At 32.2% G+C, this 26,553-nt stretch overlaps 1 protein-coding gene across 8 annotated transcripts in view; it reads right to left on the bottom strand.

Moving 5' to 3' along the window:
* LOC130898064 (uncharacterized) overlaps positions 1-26,553 on the bottom strand; it is a 299,991-nt gene that overhangs the window by 127,416 nt on the left and 146,022 nt on the right. For all 8 annotated transcript variants that reach the window (XM_057807100.1, XM_057807102.1, XM_057807104.1 and 5 more), the window contains 4 exons: positions 20,921-21,054; positions 12,550-12,972; positions 11,906-12,126; positions 9,430-9,586 (listed from right to left, as the gene is read on the bottom strand). In XM_057807100.1, the coding sequence (XP_057663083.1) occupies positions 9,430-9,586; positions 11,906-12,126; positions 12,550-12,972; positions 20,921-21,054 (935 nt within the window). The remainder of the gene's footprint in view (positions 1-9,429; positions 9,587-11,905; positions 12,127-12,549; positions 12,973-20,920; positions 21,055-26,553) is intronic.

Genomic DNA, 26,553 nt, shown 5'->3' with positions numbered 1-26,553 from the left:
AAATATTGAAATGATACAGGTTTCCGTTAAAAACGTCTTGGAATGATACTAACAGTCCCACAGTTTATAAACAATGAAACTATTCAACAGGATGCCACCAGGTCTATTGTATGTCAAATAAGAAATAAAGAAGTACGCGAAAAAATGTAAAGAAAAACTAAAAGTGCATCCAAATGTGTTAGCAAAAAATATCTTGGATAATTATAGTGCAAAGGTTGAAACGGAAATTCCTGTTTGATTTAGTAGTAGTAGACTAACTTTAAAAGGGTGCATCACTGGATGTCTTCTCTGCAAGTCCTGTCTTTTGAATTGTCATACCTATTACTCATTATCTACCTAACATTATTTGAGTTCTGTAGATAGGTTGTAATGCTCAGGTAAGTTCATAGAAAAAAAGGAAATACTAATTCCATTAAACATCTACGTTAGTTAGTTGTTGGTATTGATTATTACAGAATATTATTATAAATGTTTTGATTTTGAATGACACTTAAACTAGTTAAAATATCAATATAAATAGGGAACAATTGAAATGAATAAAACGCGTATTTCTCCAACAGATTGAGAAGTATATTATTTAATATTGTTTGTTAGATTAGCCACAAACCTATTGAAATGATATCGAATGTTGAATGAATGTTCTCGAACTACTTTTATTTTTGAAACAAAAGGTATGATGTTCACTATAGCTTCGATATCTTCACTATTAACGCGTTAATAACAAAAGGTATTGTGTGAATTTATAACCGATCTTTGCATAATGAAAAATAAATTCTAGGCCCTTTATTGACGTGGAAAATCTGAACGTTGAATATTCTGGAGAAATTGAAAGCGTTAAAGCAATCAAATACACAAAGGATTTCCAGATGCTACAAATGATATATTAAAAGATCTGATTTTAGGATTTGTGACAATTTGAGGTATCTAACTTGTGCTTTTATGAGGGTGAGAGCTTGAAAATTTGTAATGATTTCATTTTTGAGGACTAATTAGGTATTTATACAGTCTTGAGTGTGTGAAATTTGTGATGAATTCAATAGTTTAAATTTTATTTTTGAAAAATGCTTGGATCTAACTAACATAATTTTCAAAAAAATGTATGCATCTCGATTTAGAAATATAACTTTATCTTTGAATTTGTTTAATGGCAACAGTGTCATTTCGATGGTCATTTTTGTGGGTTTTATATATTTACATAAATGCTAAATAGCAAATTTTTATTATTCCAATAATAAAATAATGACTGTTACTACACCCATTTCTTATTCATGCTTTCATCTTCACAACATTCACCGGTTTAATCTTAAAAATTGTGGAAACAACTCTAAATTGGGAAACAACTCTAGATGAGCTACAAATGGTGACTTGCCTTTCGAAAATAGGCGCGTCATGATGATGTCCTACGGCATCACTACAAATTATCTTAGATTTGTTACCTTTGAAAGCATTTATAGAAACTGAAGCAGTGAAGTGGACATCATACCTTTTGAATCAAAAATAAAAGTAGTTCGAGAACATTCATTCAACATTCGATATCATTTCAATGGGTTTGTGGTTATTCTAACAAACAATATTAAAGAACATCCTGCTAGAGCGATACGCGTTTTATTCATTTCAATAGCAATACGAGGTACAGAACATGAAACCCGCCCGTTTAAATGTATAAACGCATAAGTATAAGGTGCCCATTCATAGAGTCAAAGTTGGGATAATATGTCAACAACAATAGGCAAGTGCAGAAATTGCATTTCCGAGAAGCTCGTTGGCTGATGGCTCAAAAATTGAGAAGAAGGTCTAGAATATATGATGAGAACCAAGCTCCTTATCCCATTAGACTCATAATTCTCTATGTCACAGGCAAATACGCTATTAATGCATGCGCAGCTTATTGCGCACAAGTCAATACACAGAAATTTGTTATATTAGTCTACCCTAAGGTACTTTTAACGATTAAACATGAGATAAGGAGAGTTACTGGTATGCTCAGTGGATACTATCCAGTAAGAAACGACCTGAAGAACATAGGAGAAGCTCCCGACAACTCCAGTCGTTTCTACAAGGAAACAGCCGAGCATCTCCTATGAGTGGGAAACTGTCGGTACTTCACTATTCTTGAAACTATAAAAGGTAAGCCATATAGTCTTAGTGTTATCGAGATCTTTTCACGACCTTTACGCACTAGCTTATTTACTATGAACTAACTCACTATAAAAAAAAGTCTAAAACCTGACGAATTTGGTGGCCTTTCAATAGACCTCTGTCTATTCTGGACCAATCCATCGAAACAATTATAAACAGGTCCTGCCAAATATCGAGGTGCATCATCTTGTGAAACCATTTGTCATCATTAACATTTGAATTGTTTAACAACGTAGTTTTCAGTTTTCATTATATTGTACGTGTATGTATGAAGTATACCGATTGAATTTCCCAAAGTTATGCATGAAAGAAAAAAGCTTGAATACAATTTGAAGTAGTTCCGACTGAAAAAACGCTCAAAGCCAGCCCTTGAATTCTCCTTTAGAACAAAATTTGAGATGACAGCTTGTTTGAGGGATCGAAAATACAATAGAGACAATAGCTTTTTTGTACTATGAATCCTTTACTAGTGAATACAATACAATATAAAATATGAAAGGAACTTCGATGTAAGAGAAACCTCAACTTAGTTCATGGGTGAACAATGTAAGTAATCTTTATAAAACTTATTTACATATAAAATGTATGAACCGTCACTAGTTTACTGGATCGTTTTTAATGTTTGATATCCCCAGACATTCTAATGATCAGCAAACAATCTGATTGCGAACTCTCCCAGCAATGATTTATATTTCGTGGTTTCTCATCAATACTGTTGAAAATATCTTAAGCAAGAAAAAAATTTTGAAAATACAGTCTCAAATCTCTTCGTAGACTATCTTTCCTGGCAATCTAATACAAAGATTCACATATACGAGATTGGTCTTTGAAGTACCTGCCCAACAAAGGAAACACAGAAATTTATATAATCATTTTTTAAAGTTACCTCCTTTTAGCTCCATACAATTTTCTCAGCGACGTTCAATTAGTTCTATACCCTTTTTATAATAAGATTCGTCAAGCTCCTCGAAATAGCCATTATCTGCCGATATCACCTATTCATTGTTGGAAAATCTTGGCCACCGAGCCATTTTTTCAAGTTTACGAGCAGAAAATTATCCGAGTTAAATCTGGCGAATAGATTACATGAGGTAGCAATTCAATATTTTATCCATTAATTTTGGCCATTGCAATAACGAATGTGTGAGCTGGTGCAGTTTCTTGACAACGACACTTTCTTCTTAGCCAAATGCGGCCGTTTTTGCTTGCTTGCTTCACTTAAGCGTTGTAATAAGTTCGCTGTTGATAGTTTTCCGCCGCCATGACCTTGCCTGCAGATGGAACGGTCTTTGTCTTCTTTAGAGTCGGTTTTCCCTTTTCAATCCATTGTTTTGATTATTCTTTTGTTTCGGGTGTGAAGTGATGGACCTACGTTTCATTCATGATTATGAATCGACGCAAAAATTCGGTTTTATTTCTGTGCAATGCCAAACATTCGATGTTGATGATATCGAAGGAGTAATCTCATCCAGAGTTGAATCAAGTTCAGCTTTTATATTAGTTTGGCTAAGTATTTTATCACATAAAAATGACAAATGTTTACAAGTTCACTGAAAACTTTCATTATTGATGGCTGCCAAATAAATACTAAACAACGTGGCGTCTTCATACTTGATACATATGCTGTATAGATTGTGTACTTTCCAATAGAGTAGTATTTTTTCAGCAGCTACCTCCATGTCTAGGTCAGACTGCTACCATCTTCGTACACCCAAGTATTGCCAGATCGAACGTACGAGTTAAAACTTATTTACACACATGACATTGAGTTCTTTAATGGAATGAATAAATTCTATTCACATAACATACTGATGAGGGTAGTTTTAGTACTGAGAAAATATAGAGAAAGGGTTTTATCAGAAAGTAGGTTAAGATTTTAGACAAAATCATCGGCTTAATGTTGCATTAGAGGAAAACGCTGTTTCCTGCTATTTTAGATTTCGATATTTTAACCCTCCGGCAAGGGTACGGATTCTCCTACAATATTTTAATGGGATTAAGCTCAAGCCATTGTACATATTTGAAATAGGAAATTTTATCCAATATTCATGTTGGCGCTACCTGTCTTGTTTTTATAGTGTATTTTCGAGTTTTTGTATATACGCACATTTTAAATAATTGGATAGTGAATCATAAAATATACACATTTCAAAAACGGAATATAAATCAAATAATTGTGTACCGAGTCAGTCTGAGTATATGCATAAATTTTGGGATTACATCTTTGATATTGGTTTGATGATTAGGTCCACAAAAGTAACTATTAATAGGGGTGACATTTCAACTTCTTTCTGTCATAAATCACATAGTCGAGCTATAAAATTACCAAATGACTCTTGAAAGATTTTCACAGTTTCAATTCGAGTTAAAATGACTATTACTGTGACTATACCAATATAGTTCTGATACCTCCAACATGTATAGGTACCAATTCAAATGGACGATTTTAATCTAAGTTTTGATGTTTAGATACTTTTACTGTTGCTAGGTTATTACTCCGTTTTTAAAATGATACGGGGGTGGTTCAAATATAAACAGGAATTTTTCCACTTTTTGAAGAGGCCGAGAAATGGTGACAAACGTGCGTGGCGCCCCAGAACAAGTGTTACCGATGAAAACATCAATGTTGTAGAAAAACTCATTTTGGAAAATCCACGCAGTACTGTACATGACTGTATATGGCCGAAGAATTGGGCATCAGCGTAGGTAATATTGAATAAAAAAAATAATGAACGGCTCGGCTCGGCTTCCACAAAATTTCAGTCAAATGGGTGCCAAATCAGAAATTCACGCGCTAGGAAGTTTGCATCCGTCTTCTGCAACGGGTATGAAGAGGAAAGAAAAAATTTATCGAATCTAAAGATGCAAACATATGAAAGTATTTTCTTCTATACAAGTCATACTCACAGTTTCTTCTTCAATATGTATATTTTATTGTAGAAGTTGAACGATTTCATTAATCGTTTAATTTGTGGAAATATACCTTGTAGGTATTGAAGCGGGGCTCTATCTATGCTTTTTGATAATATGATGATCTTTTTTTATTTAAAAACGATTGCACTTCATTCATACAAATATTTTTGTCAAATTTCCATTTCCTTCGTATAAATATTTACTGAATCTCTTGTTATTTATTGTTAGAAACAACTCCCGTACTAATCATCGTAAAGAACTGAAAAGTTCGGAAAGTCGTAAGAAAACAGTTATTTACTCGGCACCTAACCAACTTATCACGCGTTGCGCCAAACTGAATGCAGTGAACTTCTCCCGTTAAAGACGCCACTATTTTAGACTGCTAGGATTGTAGTGTGGTCATCATAGGTCATGGAAATAGCTTGCAGAGCACGTTGATGTAACCCAAAATACAGCGTGAATCGGTTTGTGGATTATTCAACTGTTTGACTATACTGAATTGTTTATCATGGTATTACAACGCAACTGCGAATTATTAAAAATGTTTTTTTGGATAGTGATTAAAATTTTTTTGTATTCGTTAAGATTAATATTAAATTATATGCAGTACAAGCCGAGTTATTTACCAATTGTCTGCATGACTAAATCTCTAAAATTAAGAATTTCATAATTTGAGGCAATCATGGAAAATATATCATTAATGAATGAGTCAAATATGAGATAATTTAATTATATTATTTTCAGGTTGAGTAGCGAAAGTTTGAAGACTGGATGGAGAAAGTGAAAGTTTTGTTTTTGTTTTGGGATTTGTTTTTAAGAGGGCTGAGTATACCTAATTGAAGAATAAGACACATGAGCGAAAGATGTATGAAAATTGATACTATTAAGTAGGTCGGGTGTTTGAAGGGTTGCCAACAAATTCGGTTCCCCACAACTGCTATCTATATTGAATATACTTTTGCGAAATACCACGAAGTGTACATACAAGGTGTCCAAAGGTAATGTTGAAAGAATGGCATCAATTTAGGAGACAGATATTGCGCCGTTAGTTGACACAAAATAAATACTAACTAATTGTATATTGCACTAGAAAAATAGAAATATAACATTTTCTAAATATTAATTAAAAACTACTCAAATGTATTAATCAACTATATAAATGTATTAATCAACTATATTCCCGCCAAGGAGTTTTTTCTCGCTGGAATTAATGTTGGTGGGAGAGGGTTTATTGGTGAGAAATTTAGTATAAAACAGGATAGTCAAGTTTTTATATTTTAGTTTATCTTCAGTCTCTGAAGACGAAAACTTGATTATCGTAACACGCGTCAGAGAGTTAAATTGTGAGTGTTGGTGTAGAGGTGGTGTGAATAGTGTAATTATTAATCAACTATTTGTTAACAAGAAAATTTTAATATTATTTTGAGGCTACTCACTTTTGGTGATCTGAATAATGCCACTTTTCCTAAATTCTCACTTGCCTTTCGGCTACTAAGATAACCATAAACGGTACCACACTCTCTCATTTGATAAAAATAATTCGAACCAAATAAATTGATATTTCATATTCAATTTGATTTATTTTTACACTGACGAGCCCATGTTGGCCAGTCAATGTTTACGGAAAACTAAAAACAGTATCGGTACCTCCTGAATAATTGCACATCTAGTGTCAAAAAATAGAACTACGATCTGGGTCTATTATTATTAAATAAAGTGAAAAATCATATACTCTTCGAACTTCTTGTATCTATACTTAACGACCAATAAAAATATAATATTTCAATATTTAAACTGAATTGTTTTACTATAGAAAACACAAACAGATATCGAAATACTTAGCAATGTCTATCTTTTCTAGTTAATAAATAATTAAGAGTTTATTTATTTATTTACACCACTCCATAACACAACTAGGGGAACTATCGCAAACAGGAGATCATCATCCTTTCCGATAGTCAAACAGCCGTTAGAGCTCTAGGCTCCAATATCATAAAATCCAAGCTCATTTGTGATTGCTTAGAAATACGAGTTTGGCAAGAAAAATAAAATTAACCTACAATGGATTTCGGGACACACCGGAGCGAAGGGAAATAAAATAGCTGACAAGCTCACTAAAGCGGGGGCAGTAAAGCCCTTTATGGGACCCGAACCCTTCTGTGGTATCAGCTACAGAGTAATGTAAAAAGCAGTAGAAAAGAAGATAGATAGGAACAAAATCAATTATTGGGACAATCTACACAAACTGAGACAGGCAGAGACTCTACTGGGAAACTATAACCAGAGTAGGTCAGCTAAATGTATCAACATAAGTAAGAATAAACTATGAATATTAACAGAAGTTTTATCGGGGCACTGCCGTCTCAATAAACACTTGAAGACGCTGGACCTAGCAGATAATGTTGCGTGCAGATTTTGTTCCACAGAGAACGAAACCTTTATCCACATATTTTCGAAGTATAAAACACTAAGGAACTACAGAGTACTACACCTGGGAACTTTTGAAATAGAAGACCTCTGGCAATTGACGCCATCCCATATTCTATATTTTTTAGAAGGAGTGGTCTTGATGGATCAGCTGTAAACACTGGGTTTCTCCAGTATCGCAGCAAGAAAGGGGGACACAATAGATCCTTTGGGGCTCTGTGTATACGAGACACCAAATCTATATACAAACATACATAGCACAAGGGACAATTAATTAATGTGGAATAGTCCATATACAAAAATATACGAAAAAATAAGTATAACAGTTAAAGGTAATTCCATGATAACTATAAAAAATACAAATAATAAGAAAATTATAAAATTTCTTTCTTATACTAGAAATAGTCCTGTAAATAATAATTACACTGGTTCCTTCAACTGGAAAATAGAATCAACTGAGTGGCAACCTGAGGAGTATGTATTCTTAGAAGACCTTACAATTTTGGAAAGTCAATTTTATGAATGTCCCAATTTTGTGAAGGAATATAAATACGAAGATCACATACATTTAGTCTCCTAGTCGCTAGATTGTTTAAATTCAAATGTTCTAACAGTATTTTTTGAGGTGTTCTTTGAGGTGGATTTACCATATTGTCAAACTTGAACCACTTATATTTAACATATTTTCTGTGAATAATGTTTATGTTGCTCATACGCATTTAATAACTTTTATATAAGAGAAGCATATTTTAGTTTTGGAAGAACGAATGGATCAAAAAGTAAAGATATTCTCAGTACAAAACCAAGGTTTCTAAAGGCTTCACCAATGATAATATTAATATCTATAATTAACAAAGTTTTATCCACTCCCAAATGGAGTTTTCTAGTGAAAGGTAACGTATTACATTTTGAAATGTTAAGAGAAGGTGCATTTTTATCCCAGCACTCACAAATTGTATCTATATCAGATTGAAGTAAGCGAAAATCATCAATATTTAATATCAATGATAGTACATTATAATGTGATCTCAAGACAATGTCATTAAACAACATTAAAAATAATAACGGCCCAATAATTGAATCTTGAGGTACTCCAGAAGTTGCGTTACTTTCTATGGAGTCAAAACTACGGTAAGTAGTCCGTGCAGAATTACATAAAGAAATCGGTAAATAAATCAATCACACCAATGGTGGATAGCTTAGTGAGAAGATTGCCATGTGTTAAAAGGCTTCATAAAAAGCTGATTCACCAGGATAACAATCATACTGTTGACTACATATGGATGGTTTCATGTGTTGAAAAACATACTAGACAAGTTAGATATAATTGTTATTATTATAAATAACAGACTTACATCCTTTTTAAAAATGTTGTTGCGACTTATCTACTACTAGGGTTTGGATTCGAATTTTCTTTATATTTAGTTAACTAATTTCGGTTTTAGCTTGTTAGATAAGGGCACATTCATTAATTATTAAACTTCAGAATTAGTAAACTGTTGCTGTAGTCAAGATGGTTGTTGATGAGAAACATTGGTATAAATTACAAAATTACATAATATAGAAATTTACGAGCGATGAGAGGGTAATGATAAGTACGTAATATTAATTGTATAATATCTGAATTATCAAAATGATTTTTCTAAATATAAATTTACTAATGAAAACGCACTTTTGTTTGATTCTAATGAAATTAACGGCTTAGGATAAATGGAATTTTCAGATAGGATAGTAATATACAGTTATCAAACTGTATATTACAGTTGTTAGTAACATGCAATAATTTAAACATATATTCTGATTCACTTAACGGAACACACATCAAACAAAAAAGGACCAACACCTCCCGCTAAAATACAAACCTCACAAAAACACTCCGCACGTACATCATATTGACTTTCATGCAAAAAACATGACATACATCAAAATGTATACATGCAAAAAGCTCACCGTTTTCCGTCGTTGAACAGTTTGTAGCGGAACCGGAAATACTTCTAGCATTATTCTGTCTTCGTCTACGGACCATCATTTTTCTGAAAACTGTACCACTGAAAGGCTCGATTTCACAAAGTTCTATGGAATTATTTTCTTCTCTTGAATCTTGTACCTGAAATTCGAGAGAAAAGCGGTGAAGGAAACTCTAAGATTACTTCCTGAAAAATATAAAACTTGTTCGAAGATATATATTGAAAATGTGTTAGGCAATTTCGCATTTTTATTACAGAAACACTACTGAAATTAATGTAGTATGAAACAAGAAATATAATCAGTTACATGCCTTTTCAATAGCTATGTAGTAATAGTGGTAATTGACATAAACTACTCTTCTAGTTTTAATTTTAATCAGACTTTCCTCCAATCAAATAAAGATTGCCTTTAATTTGTTATACATAATTTTTTCAAAATTTTAAGATACTTCATGAGCTGCAGTAATTCCTGTAACATCTTTAGTATCAACAAATTTTATTAAAATATAATATTATAATACTAGATATGACTAAAGAATTCAGTGTAGTATTTTTTTGTTGTAACAAAATAGAAGGGTAACCTAAAATAAGAATTAGTTTCATTTAAAGAATGTATATGAAGGGATCTATTCCAATACTGCCTTGCAAAATTCGAAATGCACACTTTTTGTACGTTTTTATCTATTTTTAAGATCTTCAAAATAACTATAGTATCACCAGAGAGAGATTTCACATATTTTATAAGCTTCTTTGGAATGTAAATGCGTAGCTCAAGTTTCATGTTTCTCGACAGAGACTGCAAGCACAATATTTATATTACTAAATGAGTTATAATAGCAGACTAAGAAGCTGAAACATGTCCATCCTTGTGTCTACTTATTTTAACACATGAGGATCTGAGTAGAACGAGATATATATTAAGTAATTCATTATAACAGGCTAATTTTAATTCATTACTGTACTGTTATCATTTTCTGGTCCAATGAATCAAAGCGCCGTACTTCATCAATTACTCTTTCCAGAAAATAAAAAATTGTTTTAATTGTTTGGTCGCTGTTTCATAATAACTTATTTTACGATAACAAAGAATTTTACAACATCCATGATTGTATTTCTTCTATCATTATCAAAATTTTCTCTAATTTCAAAGCAAACAAACTTCACAAAGCAACCGTATAATCAAACATTCCAAACAACCGACATACCTAGGTACCCAGAAATTGTAAGTAAAAAAATATTAGTGCTACAAGTTAACCTGTTAAACCGTTAACCTGTTCGTGGAGGACAGTTATCACTAATAGAATCATCCTTCGAAACAATTGTATATAAGTGGGTCATCATAATAATATTGAATAGTAGTAAGTCTTAGATATCATTTTTTGCCATATTTTCCTTATTCGTTTACATTTATACCAATACTTGGAAACAATTCTAGCAATTCCGAGGGAAGTCAATAAACAATTTTGTCCCAGGAATCAACGCGCACTTAAAAGATCAAATTATCTCTGATATATATAATTTATCTGAAAATATCTGTATTCGCAAGATATTACTAGCAATGCAGAACTAGAGAAACAAAAACAAAGAGTAGAAAACTATATCTCAATTAGACGAAGGTCAAACAACCCTCTCGAAAAATCGGCATGAGTCCAGCAACTCTCATAAGTCTGGCAACGCTGTCATTCATGCTTCAGACAGTTGTGCCTGTGTCATAATAACAAGTGCTCGTGGAGTAGACGCGTTTTCAGATTGAATAACCGATACAAGTTCACGCTTCAAGAAATATTTTTTTTATATGTGTATGTTTATCGGATTTCAACAATAATTTTCGAATTCGCTTCTCACTAATCGTTTATCAGTGTGGAGGACATACTAATATGGAACCAGTGGCGCTGGCAACCGGTACGTTCAATCGGCATAATTGCGTGTACTGTGGCGACCACTTTCTTGAGGGTCACTTGACGGGTCAAAGTTATCTGGAAACGCTTGAAGATTTACGTGGGCAAATGGATAACGATCCAGTATTCGCGAACATCCGTCATTTCATACATAATGGAGCTTCGCCGCACTATGTATTATGGCCCGCATGGTCATGTGACCCTTTACCTGTGATTTATTCCTGTAGGGCCTTCTTAAGGACCGCGTTTTTGCTAGAGGACCATGCACCCTTCCCGACTTGTGAGCTACAATTGAAGAAGAATTTAAAACTCATCGCGGTCATCTTGACATGTTTCCATTGATGCATTGATGCATAAAATTGAACACTTACAGTCACCCTTTTTCGAATCCCTTTTGTAATTTATTTTAATTCATTTTGACGCTGCATTTTTTTATCTTAATGCAAATTTGCTGCCTGACTTATACCGACCACTAACTTAATGTTACACACGAATAGGTTGGTCATTAGAGTAATATGGTATTTTACACAAGAAAAGTTTCTGAATAAAGTGAATACTTACATCAGCCTGAGTAGCTTCCTCTGAATTATCTGAGTTATCCTCTTGGTGCACTGAGTACCTGCTTGGTAAATGATTTTGCACTCGTCCTTCAATCAGCGATTGAGTTCTTAAAACAGGAGTCGGTTTAGACATTTTCGTATAGGGGACATGACTTTCGAAGCTTACACGCTTTTCGATATAATTTCGTTCGAATTTTCGAGCGGTTTCGGGCGTCAAAATACCTAAAATTGAAAGAAAAATGATACAAAATCCAGATATTAGTACCACGTAAATTTTAATTGGAATGATATTAACAGATAAGTGGATATTAAACCCAGAACCTCTCGATTAAAATCAAATCAAATCAAATATCTTACGTCTGATTTGTTGACAGAGACCTACTACTATTTATGATAGTTCTATATAGTGGTTTTTAGAAATATTTTTATTTTATTCATAGCTTCTATTTGAGTCCTAAGATATCTTTAAGGATTCTGTTACATTTGTAAATCATTCGTATCGTCCATTTTCATTTGTTTATTTCCATCCTTAATTGGTCAAATGGAAATCAATTTTTAATACCTAGTAAGAATCGTTTTGCATTCATCTCCGATGTTCCACTCTTCAAATTACAAATACAAACATTAACAAAAATTGATATTTACCTTTAGATTTAGGACTTCCATCCTCTTTGGAGCTCCCATCCTCACTACTACCTTCATTACTTCGTCTCATAGGCGATCTTCGTCGCTCAATATCCAGCCTACCATCCGAAAGTTTGCTTAAAGGATTCATCCTCGAATGTCTCTGGCTATCTACATCTGTAGAGTTAACAGTTTGAGTTATGGGAGAAATACCCCTGTATTGGCTTGATAAACTTTGGTCATCGTAAATGTCTTCAGACTGAGTTCTCCTTGGTGATCTTCGTCTGTATGTTGGTGATGGAGCTTCTTGAAGGGGTACTTCTTGATTCTTGGTTTGATGTAAGGCTAAGGATGGGTAGTTGTTAATATTCTGTTTACGTGGGAGACTGTTGTAGGGTCGAAGTTCGGGAGATCCGCGCATTGCACTCCATCTTGGGGTCGGATCTAATAAACAAAAATATGTTGTAAAAAAGAAAAGAATAATAAGAAATGTCACTTTTGAAAAACTGGGCTTATATTTCATATGAAAATTGGTATTTATGAAAATATTATTTGAAATCTCTACGAGCGTATGAACCAAAATCATTTTTTTTATATTTATATTATTAGCAGCAAGTTTAAAACATACGTAAAAAAAGCAATTTTCCAGTTTTGTTTTTAGAATTTCATACTTGAAAATTGTCGTGTGACAAACAAAAAATGAGTTTGTCATATTAATACATGGTGTGACCTTCAAACTAATCGCCATTGTACAAAATACACCTTTGACAACGTCTCTAAGCTTCAGAAAATTGTCAGATTGTCAGTAAATGGGCCCCACGTCCTCAAAATGTGCCCCTGGTAGAGTTTATTTCATGCAGGGAAACCGAAAAAAGCCCGCAGGCGTCGATGGATAATCAATAACAGCTATACCAAGCTGAGCCAAGAATTGGCGCATGCGAATTGCAGAGTGAGCAGGTAAGTTATTGTGAAACCCACTGCAACAGTTTCAAAACTTCCTCGTAAAATCAGAAACGAATTTATCATGAATGATTGCATTGTGATTGACAAAGTTCGCAGGAAGGATGTGTCCTGATCACATATGGTGATGGTATCTCCAGCAGCATCTATCCATTCTGCTTACTGATAGTTTTTCAGTATGCGTGGCAAAAATCGAGAACAGATTTTCATTTTGACCTATTTTTGCATACGATGTTTGGAACTCGCTTATTAATATATGGTTTGCTTCTGTTCCGTACACTTTCATAAGTTACATTTGTAACACACTTTAATGTTCATTTGCTGCTTCATTGTATGGTGACACTACTTCTCACGCTGACTACGTTCGACTATTCGTACCCGTTGAGATATCGGATCATTAAAAAAACTTCTTAGAAACTTTCGTATATTAATAGGATGGTGGTAGGTCTATTGAATTGATTTACTAAATAATCTACCTCATGACAGTAGACGATTACTGTGCTTATGTCAAAAATTATATACTGCTTTAATGACCAAATGTGATTTGAAATATCTGTCAATCTATGTCTTCTGCAGGAGGAGTTAATATAACTTCTGGCATGATTGAGGTAGGCTAGGTGGCATTTAGCGTCTTTTTCATAGATGTTGAACAACAGTGAAAGGAACACATACACCAACAAATGGATGATCAAGAGTTACCATCGCAGCATAAGATTGTTTTCCAACTGGATCATGAAAGAGCGCTAAATAAATGCTTCTGGTGTTTAGTTTTCAGCTAAAACAAAACTACTAAGGGTAAAATTATTTTTACGATAACTTTTGAGAAGACTTGCATGAATATAAATTCATAGACGTGCTCGATTTATATGAGTTAATGAACATGTGAATTGACAAGTTGAGTAGAAATTCTTGTAATTCTGAGTTTGTTTTCCCAATAGTCGAAAAGCAGTGCAGGAATTTCATCTGTTCAGATATGTCGTATCAACTGTTTGGGGTGGTATTTATTTTAATTGACCTATACAATTATTAATGCTGCTATTGGACCTACTTTCCTTTATGTAGGTGATAATTTTGAGCAGCTTCGTGTTCTAAGACGCTTTGAACGTCATGGTATCCCGTATTTAAAATTGAATTGGAAGCATGCAATTTATTTGGTTAAAACTGATGATGATGTTGAGAAAAGAATACTCGTTTGTTTCAAATTATTTTGTTATTTTATTCTGTAAAATAACTTATATAAAATAGGGATTAAATGTATAATATATGAGCACTTGATCGAATTATGTTATGATATATACTTAACTTTTTAAAGCCGTTTATCTCATTAGTAGTATCGCGAATAATACGAGGATGGTTCCAAAAGTACCTGGCCTAACCCAGATATTGTGGTAGTTGCTTGTAGTAAAATATTGTGTAACAGTGTGTAAAAGAGGCCATACGACTTGAGAAGACCAGCATCGCAGTAGTCAACCAAATGAGGTGACGTCTCCAGAAATTTTGAAGAAAATCCATAAAGTGGTACTGGATGATTGTCGACTGAGAGTGCGTGAGCCAGTAGACAGTAGGTATTTCACAAAGTGCGGTATATCACATATTAACTGAAAATTTGGACATGAGAAAGATGGATTTGCTCACAATGGAACAAAAATAGCGTGGCGAAGATGTCTCCATCGAATGATTTGCAATGTTTAACAGAAATAAAGCTGAATTTTTGCACCGTTTCATAACCATGGATGAAGCGTGGGACCATCACAAAGAAGGCAAAGACCGTTCCATCTACAAGCTAGGTTAGGTTTTTTGGGGTGCGCGTGTAATAATTTTCATTTACTATTTTGAATAAGGAAAAACTATTGCAAGTATTAAGCTAACTCATTTCAACGTTTGAGCGAAGAAGTCAAGCAAAAAATGGCCGCATTTGGCTAAGAAGAAAGTGTTGTTTCGTCAAGACAATGCACCAGCTCACACATCCGTTATTGCAGTGGCCAATATTAATAAATTAAAGTTTTAATTGCTACCGCATACACCTTATTCGCCAGATTTAGCCTCTTAGACTTGAAAAAACTGCTCGGTAGTCAATAGTGTATCTTATTGAACATCGCTGGGAAAATGTATGGAGTTGAAAGGGTGACATACTTCTGGTACCATCCTCGTATATTTTACTTCGGATTAAATCGATCAATGTCTAGTCTGACATCATTTAAATGGGCAATAGAGATTTAACAGAAATAAGGTAGAATTTTTGGTATGCACTATTGAAAATGTCAGAAACACCCTATGATTTATTGGACACCAGAGATTCCTAATGAAATCCAATTCAATTTTCTTTATGCCAAGAAGACTGCAAGGTGTTGTTATAAGTTAAGAGGATAGCTTTGTATTTATTTTCATATGAAACCTTTGATTATCTGAAAGGACTTAAATTCCTATATTCCTGTCAGTGACGAAAAATTTATAATTTTTAAGCGTCATTTTGTGGCATTGTTATTAAAATATTCAGATGCTCCCAAAGTTTCCAGTATCTATTTCGTTATTATGGAAAGTATTTTAGAATTAACATTTTTGAAATTCTAGAAGAACTTTTCATTCGTCTCTATGTCGCCTAAAGTTAAACTGTTTTATATTCAATGGAGTGGAAGGATTTTATTATAAAAAATTTCAGTAGCTTCATTTTCGATGGCAGAAGCTGCTATATAGGAAAGGATAAATAACTCACTTTTCTAACACAAACGTCAAAATGCATATTTGGTATCTAACCAATTGAAATGGCGGATTGTACGGTTAAACGGATTATGTTGATCGAATTGTTTATCAAACTAATACATCATTCAAATCTATTGCAATAAAAAATAGAAACCTTCATAATATGAAGTTGTAATCAGCTAAATAAATAAAAACTACTCATTTGTGTCAATAACTATGTTAGCGATTGAATTTCTATAAATATACCATGTTAATAAGACGAATTGAACAAATACAACTAAAAGCATATACTTGGAATATCTACAGAATTTAGATCATTTTCGAATGTTCCTTTAACGTTTAATTTATTTACATGTTTGTTATTAATTAAAGCTTGTTTACTAACAGAGTCAAGTTACCGTAACATATCTATTTTGAAGTATTTTGAAATAGTTACAATTATAATTCCTTGAATAAATATTCTTGGTCTTAGTTGTACAGTTATAGAAATTATTTCAAACATTTCGATGTTATTTTAATCAAAATTAAAGAGTGGAAAAATGGATAAAGTGAGAATGAAAACTAAAATCCTAATACTTTGACGCTTGAAAGGGCACAAAGAGTGCTAGACGAGAAGAAGAAGAAAAAGAAGAAGAAGAGGAAGAAGAAGAAGAAAAGAAGAATTTTTATTTACTTATGTATAATCAATTTCACGTAGCAGGATAACGTTGAGTTGCGAGTGAAAAATAATAGATTATTTTCTATTTTCCGAATAATATTTCTTTTGATTATATAATGAGTTTTCACTCTTCACACAATGACAAAAACTGCCTCCAAACGCACATCTACGTTTTCAGTGTATTCAGAGGCATTTAAGATATAAGTGCTCCGCTTATTTCTGAACATGGAGCTATTGCAAGCGATATATTGATTTTAAGACGTTTTCTGATCTTCTTATTAAATTCAAAAGGTGGTTACTGTGGCGAGACACATTGTTGAAACCATAGAGAAACTCAAATATATGATTAGACCACCAATGCCAAGCGTATAATCTCTTATTTATGTTGTCTATAAAACTACAATGGATCAATGTTTTATTTAGATTTATGGTAATTAAAGCAATATTGATACTATTTTTATTTTCAAGTTTGATGATAAAGAATCTCCATGTGAAATTAGACGATTTTTACCAATTGTTATAACCGCTGGCAGTGAAATATTAAATATTACATCGTAAATGAGTTGATTTGAACGTTGTACTGCATGCTGTTTGTGAAAACAATGTATTCACAATTAAACTCTTTAAGAAATTCCTGTATATGAACATTCTTGCAGAAAAGAAATGCTCTCTACACTCTTTACACTAAGTGACTATTCAAAGTTACAATTCAGTATACATTTCTCGCACTATTTCATCCCCACAGATCTTAGACTAATCCACTTGAAACTTTATTCCAATATTTTATAACATATTTAAATATACTTTCAGGTATAAGCGTATAACTGAAATTCCCCTACGGACTCGCATTTTACATCACCGAGTCGAGTTTAAGAACCGTCAAAAAGTTTGATTCATACGTTAAATTTGAAGCACCATTTTTTGCTTCGTTAGAATCAATATAAAATTATAAAAGTATTCATCTGTAGCTAAATTACATCTGCTTATACATTATACAATGCAGTTCATATGTATGGAAAAAATCCAATTTTAGCGTTATTATGTACTATGAAAAATAGCCAGTATGAAAATATTATTCCCCTCCAGCACCCCTCTGAATTATAAACACTACCTTGAAAATTTTACATAAGAAAGGGGTTGTGTGGCACCTTATTTGATAGGGATTTTAGTCTTCTGTTCAGCAATATAAAGTTTGTTGAATTTGGTGCAATCATAACTGGGAAAATGAATTAATGTGAAATTTTTGTAATGTCCCAAACTCTACGTAAAATGTATAATATTTGGAATGTACTTTTCAATATACAATTGAATTAAATGTTCAGAATGACCACTTCTTGACAATAACCGAGGCGATTTTGGAATTCTCGTACATTTTGTATGACCTTAGGGCTTAATTATCATAACTTTTAAATCATCAATATTGTCTGGTGCGTTAAAATATACTCCGTCTTGTTGGTAGTGAATAGATCGATCATTGGGATGATGAACATCAGAAAAAAGTCTTTGTAATGTGGACACGCAAAAAATCTGGATAAACCTCACCAACAACTGTCCCCTCAAAAAAATAGTGCGAATAATTTTATTGCAAATGGTATAGCTCACTTTTTTAGGATATTGAGTGTGTGCTTCCAACATCCAGTGAGGATTTTTTCTGCCGTTCTGTTTAAATGAAACGTCGCTTAATCAGAAAAAACTATTTTGTGTTAATCGGCGTCCATTCTGTCCATAATCAATTCACAGAATTCTCGCCTTCTATCAGGATCATCAGAACTCACAAAATAAATGATTTATTTACATCTTTGTCGACGGCAACGTCTCGAGTTGTCTTATGCGGATTTTCCTCAGTCTCCAGAAGTACATCTAACTGTACACTGCAAAACGTGTTGACGAGGGTATTTACTATTAAAAATTGCGCAAACCTCATTTTGAGTTTTTGTTTTATTAACACAAAAAATGTCTATTCTTTGAGTCGCGGACAAATGAATCATAATTAAATTTAATACGCGCACATAATTATACTGACGTAATTAATAGCTTTAATTACCTAAATGACTGCAGAATACTAGATTCAAATCAATTATTTATTTGACTTTTTGACTAATAAATTAGTATCTTCACAGATTTGATGTTTAGCGGAACAGATACAAAAGTACCTGATTATTTTTAAAGTATATTTTGATAGATCAGAAAATATTGATGATTTGAAAGTTAGGATAACGGCAGGAATTAACCAAAATAACCCTTGGGGTCATTCAAAATATTGTACCAAAATTCCAAAATCGCCCCGTTTATTGTCAAGCAGTAAATGATGGTCGTTTTGAACATTTAATTTAATTGTACATTGGAAAATACGTTCTAAATATTATGCAACATCATTATCTTCATTCTACGTAAAGTTTTGTGCTAGAGACATTATCTCTTTCCAAAAAGGTACCATACGACCCCTTTTCTTATTTAAAATTTTCGTGGGAGTGCTTAAAATTCAGAAAGGGTGCTGGAGTTGGATAATATTTTCATACTGTAAATTGTCAGTTTAAGAATAAAATTCGAACTCTTTCAGGTTTTTTCCAGATGGTACATAATATCGCTAAAATTTAATTTATTCCATGAATATGGACCGCATTTTATATTGAGAACAAGACATTAAAATTGTTATTGCGTGAGAAGTCTTATTAATCGAATATTAACCAATATTTATAATTTATGTGGTTGAAGTATTGATGTAGCTAGATGATTCGTTTTTGACTAATTGGACTCTTCCATTAATTCACATTTGTCGATCAATATCGTTACTCAAATACCAAGAGACATTAACAATCAAACTAATGGAGTTAACGTAAAAGAAAACACTCTTAATTTCCTTATTTAGCTTAGACTTCAGAATTTTCATTCTCGTAATGGATGTTTTATTTTGTTCTCATTTACTAAATACTTTTTCAAGCTCATCGTTTTTGCTACAACCAAGCTCTAAATATCCCCTAATTATTTTGGTGATTGTAATATCGAAGATAGAAATTATGGTTAACCATGCCAATATTATCCAATTGCTATGTTTGACTAGATCTCCCAGGTTTTATAAGTTATAGGATGTCAAGGAGTCACACTCTCAAGAAAAAATATTTCGTATTTATTTTCTTTCCTACTAACGATTTTTAAGTTGTACATTTGCACTTCTTAATCCTGTTTCATTTACTCGAACTCTGCGTGGCATGGATAACTTCTTAATTCGATCCAAATTTCTCACTTTCCCAAGTATGGAAACACAAAGAAGTCGCAAAATGCGAAATGAGGGGAGGTACCAGCAGTTCTTAGACTTATTTCACCATTCTGTGGTGATGGCGGAAGTGTGAGATGATGCGTTTTTATTGTAGTAGAATAACATTTTTTCTTAACCAAATGCGGGTCTTTTTTCCTCAATTATCGTTGTAGATCGTTGTAATTGTGAATTCGGTAAAACGGTAAAACCTTTCTACTCGATAGTCTTCACTTTCTGGAACGTCCACTATTTCGACTGTCCCTTTGTCTCTTATGTGAACCAGTAGGTCCATGGAGAATCTAACCCACACGATCTTTTGAAATGACTACTACCTCAGCTCTCTCAAGCAGCTTTAATTGTGTTAATAAGATAACAGGTCACGTATTTTCTTAATGGTAGCCGTTTTCTGGTACCTAAGCGTGGCTCATCATAAACCAATGTGCGACCACGTTTCAACGTGGTCGCACATTGGCTCTTTGATTTCGTTGCGTGATTTTCCTCTAAAACAAAAAGAATAGGATCTGGTGCGACTGAAATTTTGACAGAGATTGATTTCTTTCTTCAGGGAGTTTAAATACTTATAGGACTGCCCTTGTAAATAATTCAATAAAATCAAAACTTAACCTCCAGATAATTTACATTTTTAGTAGTGTCAGTACTATTAGCTACGACTAATTTGGATAATCTCATTATATGTGTTGAAAGAACTTTGTGATTTGATTTTCGAAAAATCGGATTTACAGGAAGTAAAACGTAATTGTTGAAAAATTTCATAAAAGAATATAGCTCGTTTATTAATAAAGTATTGATTAACTCACTTGATATTGTCCACGATCTCCGTATAGTCCTTTTTATAATATCAGCCGTGGGTAAACAGACTCGGTTTTCACGCCGCTTATTTGGCCTCTTCACGAACTCATTCATCCATTCTCCGCTTGCTGCTTGAATCTCCCTGAAAATAGATAAGTAAATCAGAAATACGGAAGCTCATTTCATTTATTCTGTGAAGAAGTCTGCAAATATCGGATTTCTTAAATGAAAATATCAAAAAGTTGAGATAAAGCTTTGGTTGTATTTGTTATTTGCACAATTTTTGATTCTCAAACATCAAAGATTGGTAGAGTAGTAAGTTCACAATTATAACCATATTATTGTTGGAAAAAATAACCCCAAATGAAGATAAATAGAATAATTCTGGTCATAGTACAAACCGATTTGCTGTTCAAGGAATTAATGTCCTATTAAAACTAAAACATCAGGTAATGAGTATGCAATTACAAACCAGTTAATTACGTATCCCGGATAAAAAAATATCAGTCTGCTTCGTTTTTGACGACTGTCGAGACATCTAGCTAAACTATCTCAAATAAATCAGTATCTTCAATGTTGAAAAGTCGACATATATTTACTCAGAAAATGGAAATGAGAATAAAGAGAAGAAGTCAAAAAACTAGCAATTAAATAAAAGAGCATTGATATATTGGTCGACTACGCAATGGAATGGATAATGGCTAAAGGTAAAAACAAGAAAAACAAATGGAAGAATGTAGTGAGGATGGCATCATAGAATATCAGGACAATGCTGGCAATGAAAAAAATGGAAGAAATTGCAAAAGAAATGTTGGAATACAAAATAGACATATTGGCACTCCAAGAAATACGATAGAAGGGAAAAGGACAAATAAATAAGGAGAAATATACTCTATTTTACGGCAGGGAAAATGAACAAGGGAAAAATGGTACAGGTTTTATGATCAGTAGAAGAATGGAAAGAAAGTTAGAAGTGGGAGAATATCAAAACTAAGCATAAAAAACAGTATAGCAAACATAACAATAATGAATATTTACGTACCAACAGAAGAAGCAAAAAACGAAGACAAAGATGAATTCTATCAAAACCTGGTTAAGGTATGCGAGGACGTCACAAGACATAATACATTATTAATTATTGGAGATATGAATGCAAAAATAGGAAAAGAAGTCTATTAATTAGTGTTGCAGAGCGAATATGCAGTCTAGCCGAGGATTCAACATGTATATTAGTAGCACTAGCTTTAAACATAAGTCAAAACATAAAATTACGTGGATGATGCCAGGTAGTATCAAGGGAAACCAAATAGATCACGTATTAACGTCAAAAAGGAGATCAAAAATGATACAAGATGTAAGATCATACAGAGGAACAGGTGTTAAGACTGATCATCATTTAGTAATAATCAAAATTAAATTAAGAATGGTAAATATAGTGAACAAGGCGATAAAAAGCAGAGAATGGAATGTGCAGAAACTGAAAACGAGGGAGGAAGAATACGAAGAAGAAATAGAAAAACAACTACAAAAGTAAAATAAAAAGATACTATTGATGAGCAATGGGAAGAGATTAAGAAAAGTGTTATGCAACGCAGAAAGTCATTGGTACAAAATATATTAGAAAAAAAAAACGATTGGTTAGACACGGAATGTACAATAAAAATTAAAGAGAAAAAAAAGCTAGGTTGAAATGGCTAAGAACTAAGAAACAAGAGAGCACCAAGTTTATAAAGACAAAGAGAATAAAATGACTAAATGATAGTATGGACAACTTAGAAAATGACAATAAAAATAATGTAAAATTATATCAACATATAAAGAAACAAAATAGAAAACGAAATACGACAAATATTAATGAAACTGAATGGAGTGAGTATATCAAAGAATTATAATCGGAAGAAGACAGTGAATACGAAGAAGATGATATGGGTGACAATGGTACCATATTAGAGAATGAAGAAAAGCCGACGGAAGCAGAATGTAATGACATCATAGACAAATTGAAACACAATAAAACAGGAGGACCAGACGAAATAGTAAAAGAACTAATAAAATATGGAGCAGATAAACTAAGGTACAAGATATTCAAGATCATACAAAGAGTATGGGAAACAGAAGCAATGCCAAGAGAGTAGTCTACTGGATTGATTATATATACCAATACTGAAGAGAGGAAATCCCAACATATCTAGTAATTAAAGAGGTATTAGTTTGCTTAATACCGTATACATAATACTAACAAAATTATAATATATTAGAAAATGAGGATATAGTAAATACAATCACAGCAAAAAAATACAATCGTACGGGCACATTAAAAGAATGGAAAAACAGAGCACAAGGAAAATCACAGAATGGAGACCGAGGGAGAATAGGTCTTCAATGTTGTGTAAGTACAGAGTGAATATTTTTTTTACTATGAACCAAATTTAAATTCAATAATGATAGGAGAATATTCGAATTTACAGGAAAAACTGACAGCATTTTTGTAAATCAGACATGAAAAAGCTTCACTGTATGCTATTCTTGTTTATTGTGAAATATTTTTTTGTAGTTAAAAGAAAATTTATTAGTTAGTAGTAAAGAAACGTAGTGAGAAAGCAAAGTGAAGAAAAAAATATAAATAGAGTGACCAGGCCATTGATAAATCATTTTACCGGTATGAAATATCAGTTGCAATCGTGATATAGTTAATATTATGCAACTAGTACGGAACATAACATACTCAATACGAGTGTAATGAAATGTCAAATCTCAAGCTATAAGTATGAAATTTTTTTAACGTGTTGTTTACTATTTATACTTTTACGAAAACTTAATTGCCTTATAAATAACCATTATAGATATAATAACTCTACTGCTGCTGAAATTGATTTTAATTGTAGAAACTATATTTTCCATTAATCGGTGAACCATTGTTTTTTTTTCAATTTTGTGAATTTCAAGTCAATAAGTCAAAATTATGCGTCCATGCTTATATTTGATGTGGTTATCAATGTTTTTAAAATATATTCAATTGGTAGTCAAATTCATTTACTAAATATGTATGCCCAATTTTTGAAAGTCACAGTTTTCTGGAAAGTTCTTAGATTTCTTGTGAGATTCATTATTTGTATCTAATTAAACAAGTTTTGTGTCATAAACTGGAAATGAGAGCATCCCATCTATTTTACAAATTTTAGTATAATGCTTCTAGATATTAATTAGTAATTAGGATTTAGGAATTTTGGAATTTAGGAATTAGTAACCAGTTGAATCGTTTCATCAATCACCGGTCAGTGGGATAATGCGAGATTTATACAATCTCCGACCTCAACTCAATTTAATTTTCTCTTTCTTAAGATTTATAGCAGTATGTTACATGTGACAATACGGAAGAAATGTTTGTGTTTACGAGCGTTTACCTTTTCTTAACCTGCAATTTTTGTGATAAACGTAAGCTGCAAGACAATTTACACACTGATATTATTAATTTAGTGGATCAACTATTTTTTTTAGGTATAGAGGAGTATACAAACTACTGTCCCTTAGACAGTTGATTAACACATAAGCTAAGTTTATATTTGGTAAGTTTCCTGCTGTAAAAACTTGCGGTCAGTTAATTTCTTTTAAAATAAGTGAGTGGAACGGAAATTAAATAATTACATTTTTAAATGTGTTGCAAAAATATGAAGTTTCGTGAAATATAAAGTTAAAGGAACATAATTGTAATATTTATTATTTATTTTAACAATTCTACACAGTGGGGTGATTTTATAGACACATTGTATCTTACTCACGCAATTTATTCATATATTAACACTAAATACACTAAACTATTCACTAACACTTATTACTAAGCACTTATCTAATTTATTTATTACTTTTTACTATTCCGCTGTGTTCATTATGACGTCAAATTATTTATTGACTGCAGCTGCTATAGTCTCATTTAAATATTTGATTTAAACATCTAGTTTGCCGCAAACAAATAAAAAGTCTTTTTTAGAAATTGTCTTCATAATAACAGTTAACACATAATGTGAACAGCTTTAAAAAAACAATACATAAAAACTATAATTTAAATAGGAAAATTTTAGCATCGTTTGTGATATTGAAAATGGTTCGTAACGATATCAACGAAGTAATGGGAGAAAATGTGTTTGAGAAATGGAATCAGAAATATCAACATGACGATACTGAAAGTGGAAATAGAAACTATATAAATCGTTTTTACTCCAGAAGTAAGCAAAATTCCAAAGTCTAAAAAAAGGGAAGTGATACTGATGATTTGTAAAAGCCACAACTTATGTGGGCAGGTATTTGAAATCACAAAAAAATTTATCATTGAATATCTCCGGAAATATTTATTCAATTATACTCGCCGGTTCGAGTAACGACTTGACCGCAATGGACACTTGTAGAGCATTCAACTATGAAAATGCCCCTGAGCTAAAGAAATTTAAAAAGAAAAAATCAGAGCTTCTGTGATTTTGTAAGGGGAAATCTCCTCGGTCAAGGACTTAATGTTAAGGGACCAAAAAGGAAGTTTTTTGGGTACTTGCAAAAAAATTTCAGTTTCAACTCGTTCGAGCACCTATCTCTTGTGAAATTAAGCGGCGCTGTGAATAAAGATGCATTTGCATCTTTGAAATATTTTTTTAATTTTCTCTTTTTTTTCTATTGCGACCAGTTCTAAGATATTTTCCTATTAAATTAACAAGCTTTTTGTTTCTAAAAACACATAAAATTGTCTAATAATTTCTTTAAAATCGTCTAGATATTATTCAAAAATGCGTATACTATCTGAAACAATTTTTATTGATTTTCAAATAACTGTAGATTAAGAATAACTGAAAATATATAAGGTGTGTACTGCAGATGGCCTTAATTATTAAAAAAACTTTTATTCAAGACTAATAGATACCAAGACATTAGCAACTACTGTTACTTTATGAACACTGTGTATAGGAGATAAAATAACTGAAAATAAATTAGTATAATCATGTTTTTCCATTTATTGCTTTGAGAATAACTGATAATACAGAAAATGTGATCTCTTCTCTATAATTTAACTCACGTTTTAACGTAAAAACCTTTTTTATTTTAATTCAATATTACGAATGGCAATTCGAGATATTTATTTTTAAAACAAAGAAGATTCTCATAAAATTTATTAATCCTGTTTATACGAGCAAACTGTATGCTTTTATGTTGTTTTTTATAATACTCAAAGAAATTTTCGCAATCAATTTTATTAGGACAAAGACCTGGTAGCATTTCTTAATTTTGTTTTTTTTTTATTTATAACGGCGTATTTATTCTGAGAAATTTTCCATTTCCAAAAATCATCTGATAACGATTCATACAAATGATTACAAAAATAGTAAACATTACGTCGGACAAACATGCGTAAATACTTTACTTTGGAATAAAAAAAAAACAGTGGAGTAGTACTTCCGTTAGCTAATACGAAATTTTAAAGCTTTTGAAAAAATTTTTGAATAGAAATTTGAGAGACTTATATGATTCAGCTAAGGAAATATTTGATGTTAAAGTCTGATAAGCAAATTTTGAATCCCAAAAACCATTTACTTGATAAACCATTTGAAAGTAATGACAATTATATGAAAAATATGAGTTTTTGGTGAATTTCAGCATT

Source organism: Diorhabda carinulata, chromosome 9 (genome assembly GCF_026250575.1).
Source record: "Diorhabda carinulata isolate Delta chromosome 9, icDioCari1.1, whole genome shotgun sequence".
In the NCBI taxonomy this organism is placed as follows: domain Eukaryota; kingdom Metazoa; phylum Arthropoda; class Insecta; order Coleoptera; family Chrysomelidae; genus Diorhabda; species Diorhabda carinulata.
Note: the sequence above shows the minus strand (reverse complement) of the source record. Positions and strands in the feature narration are given on the sequence as shown.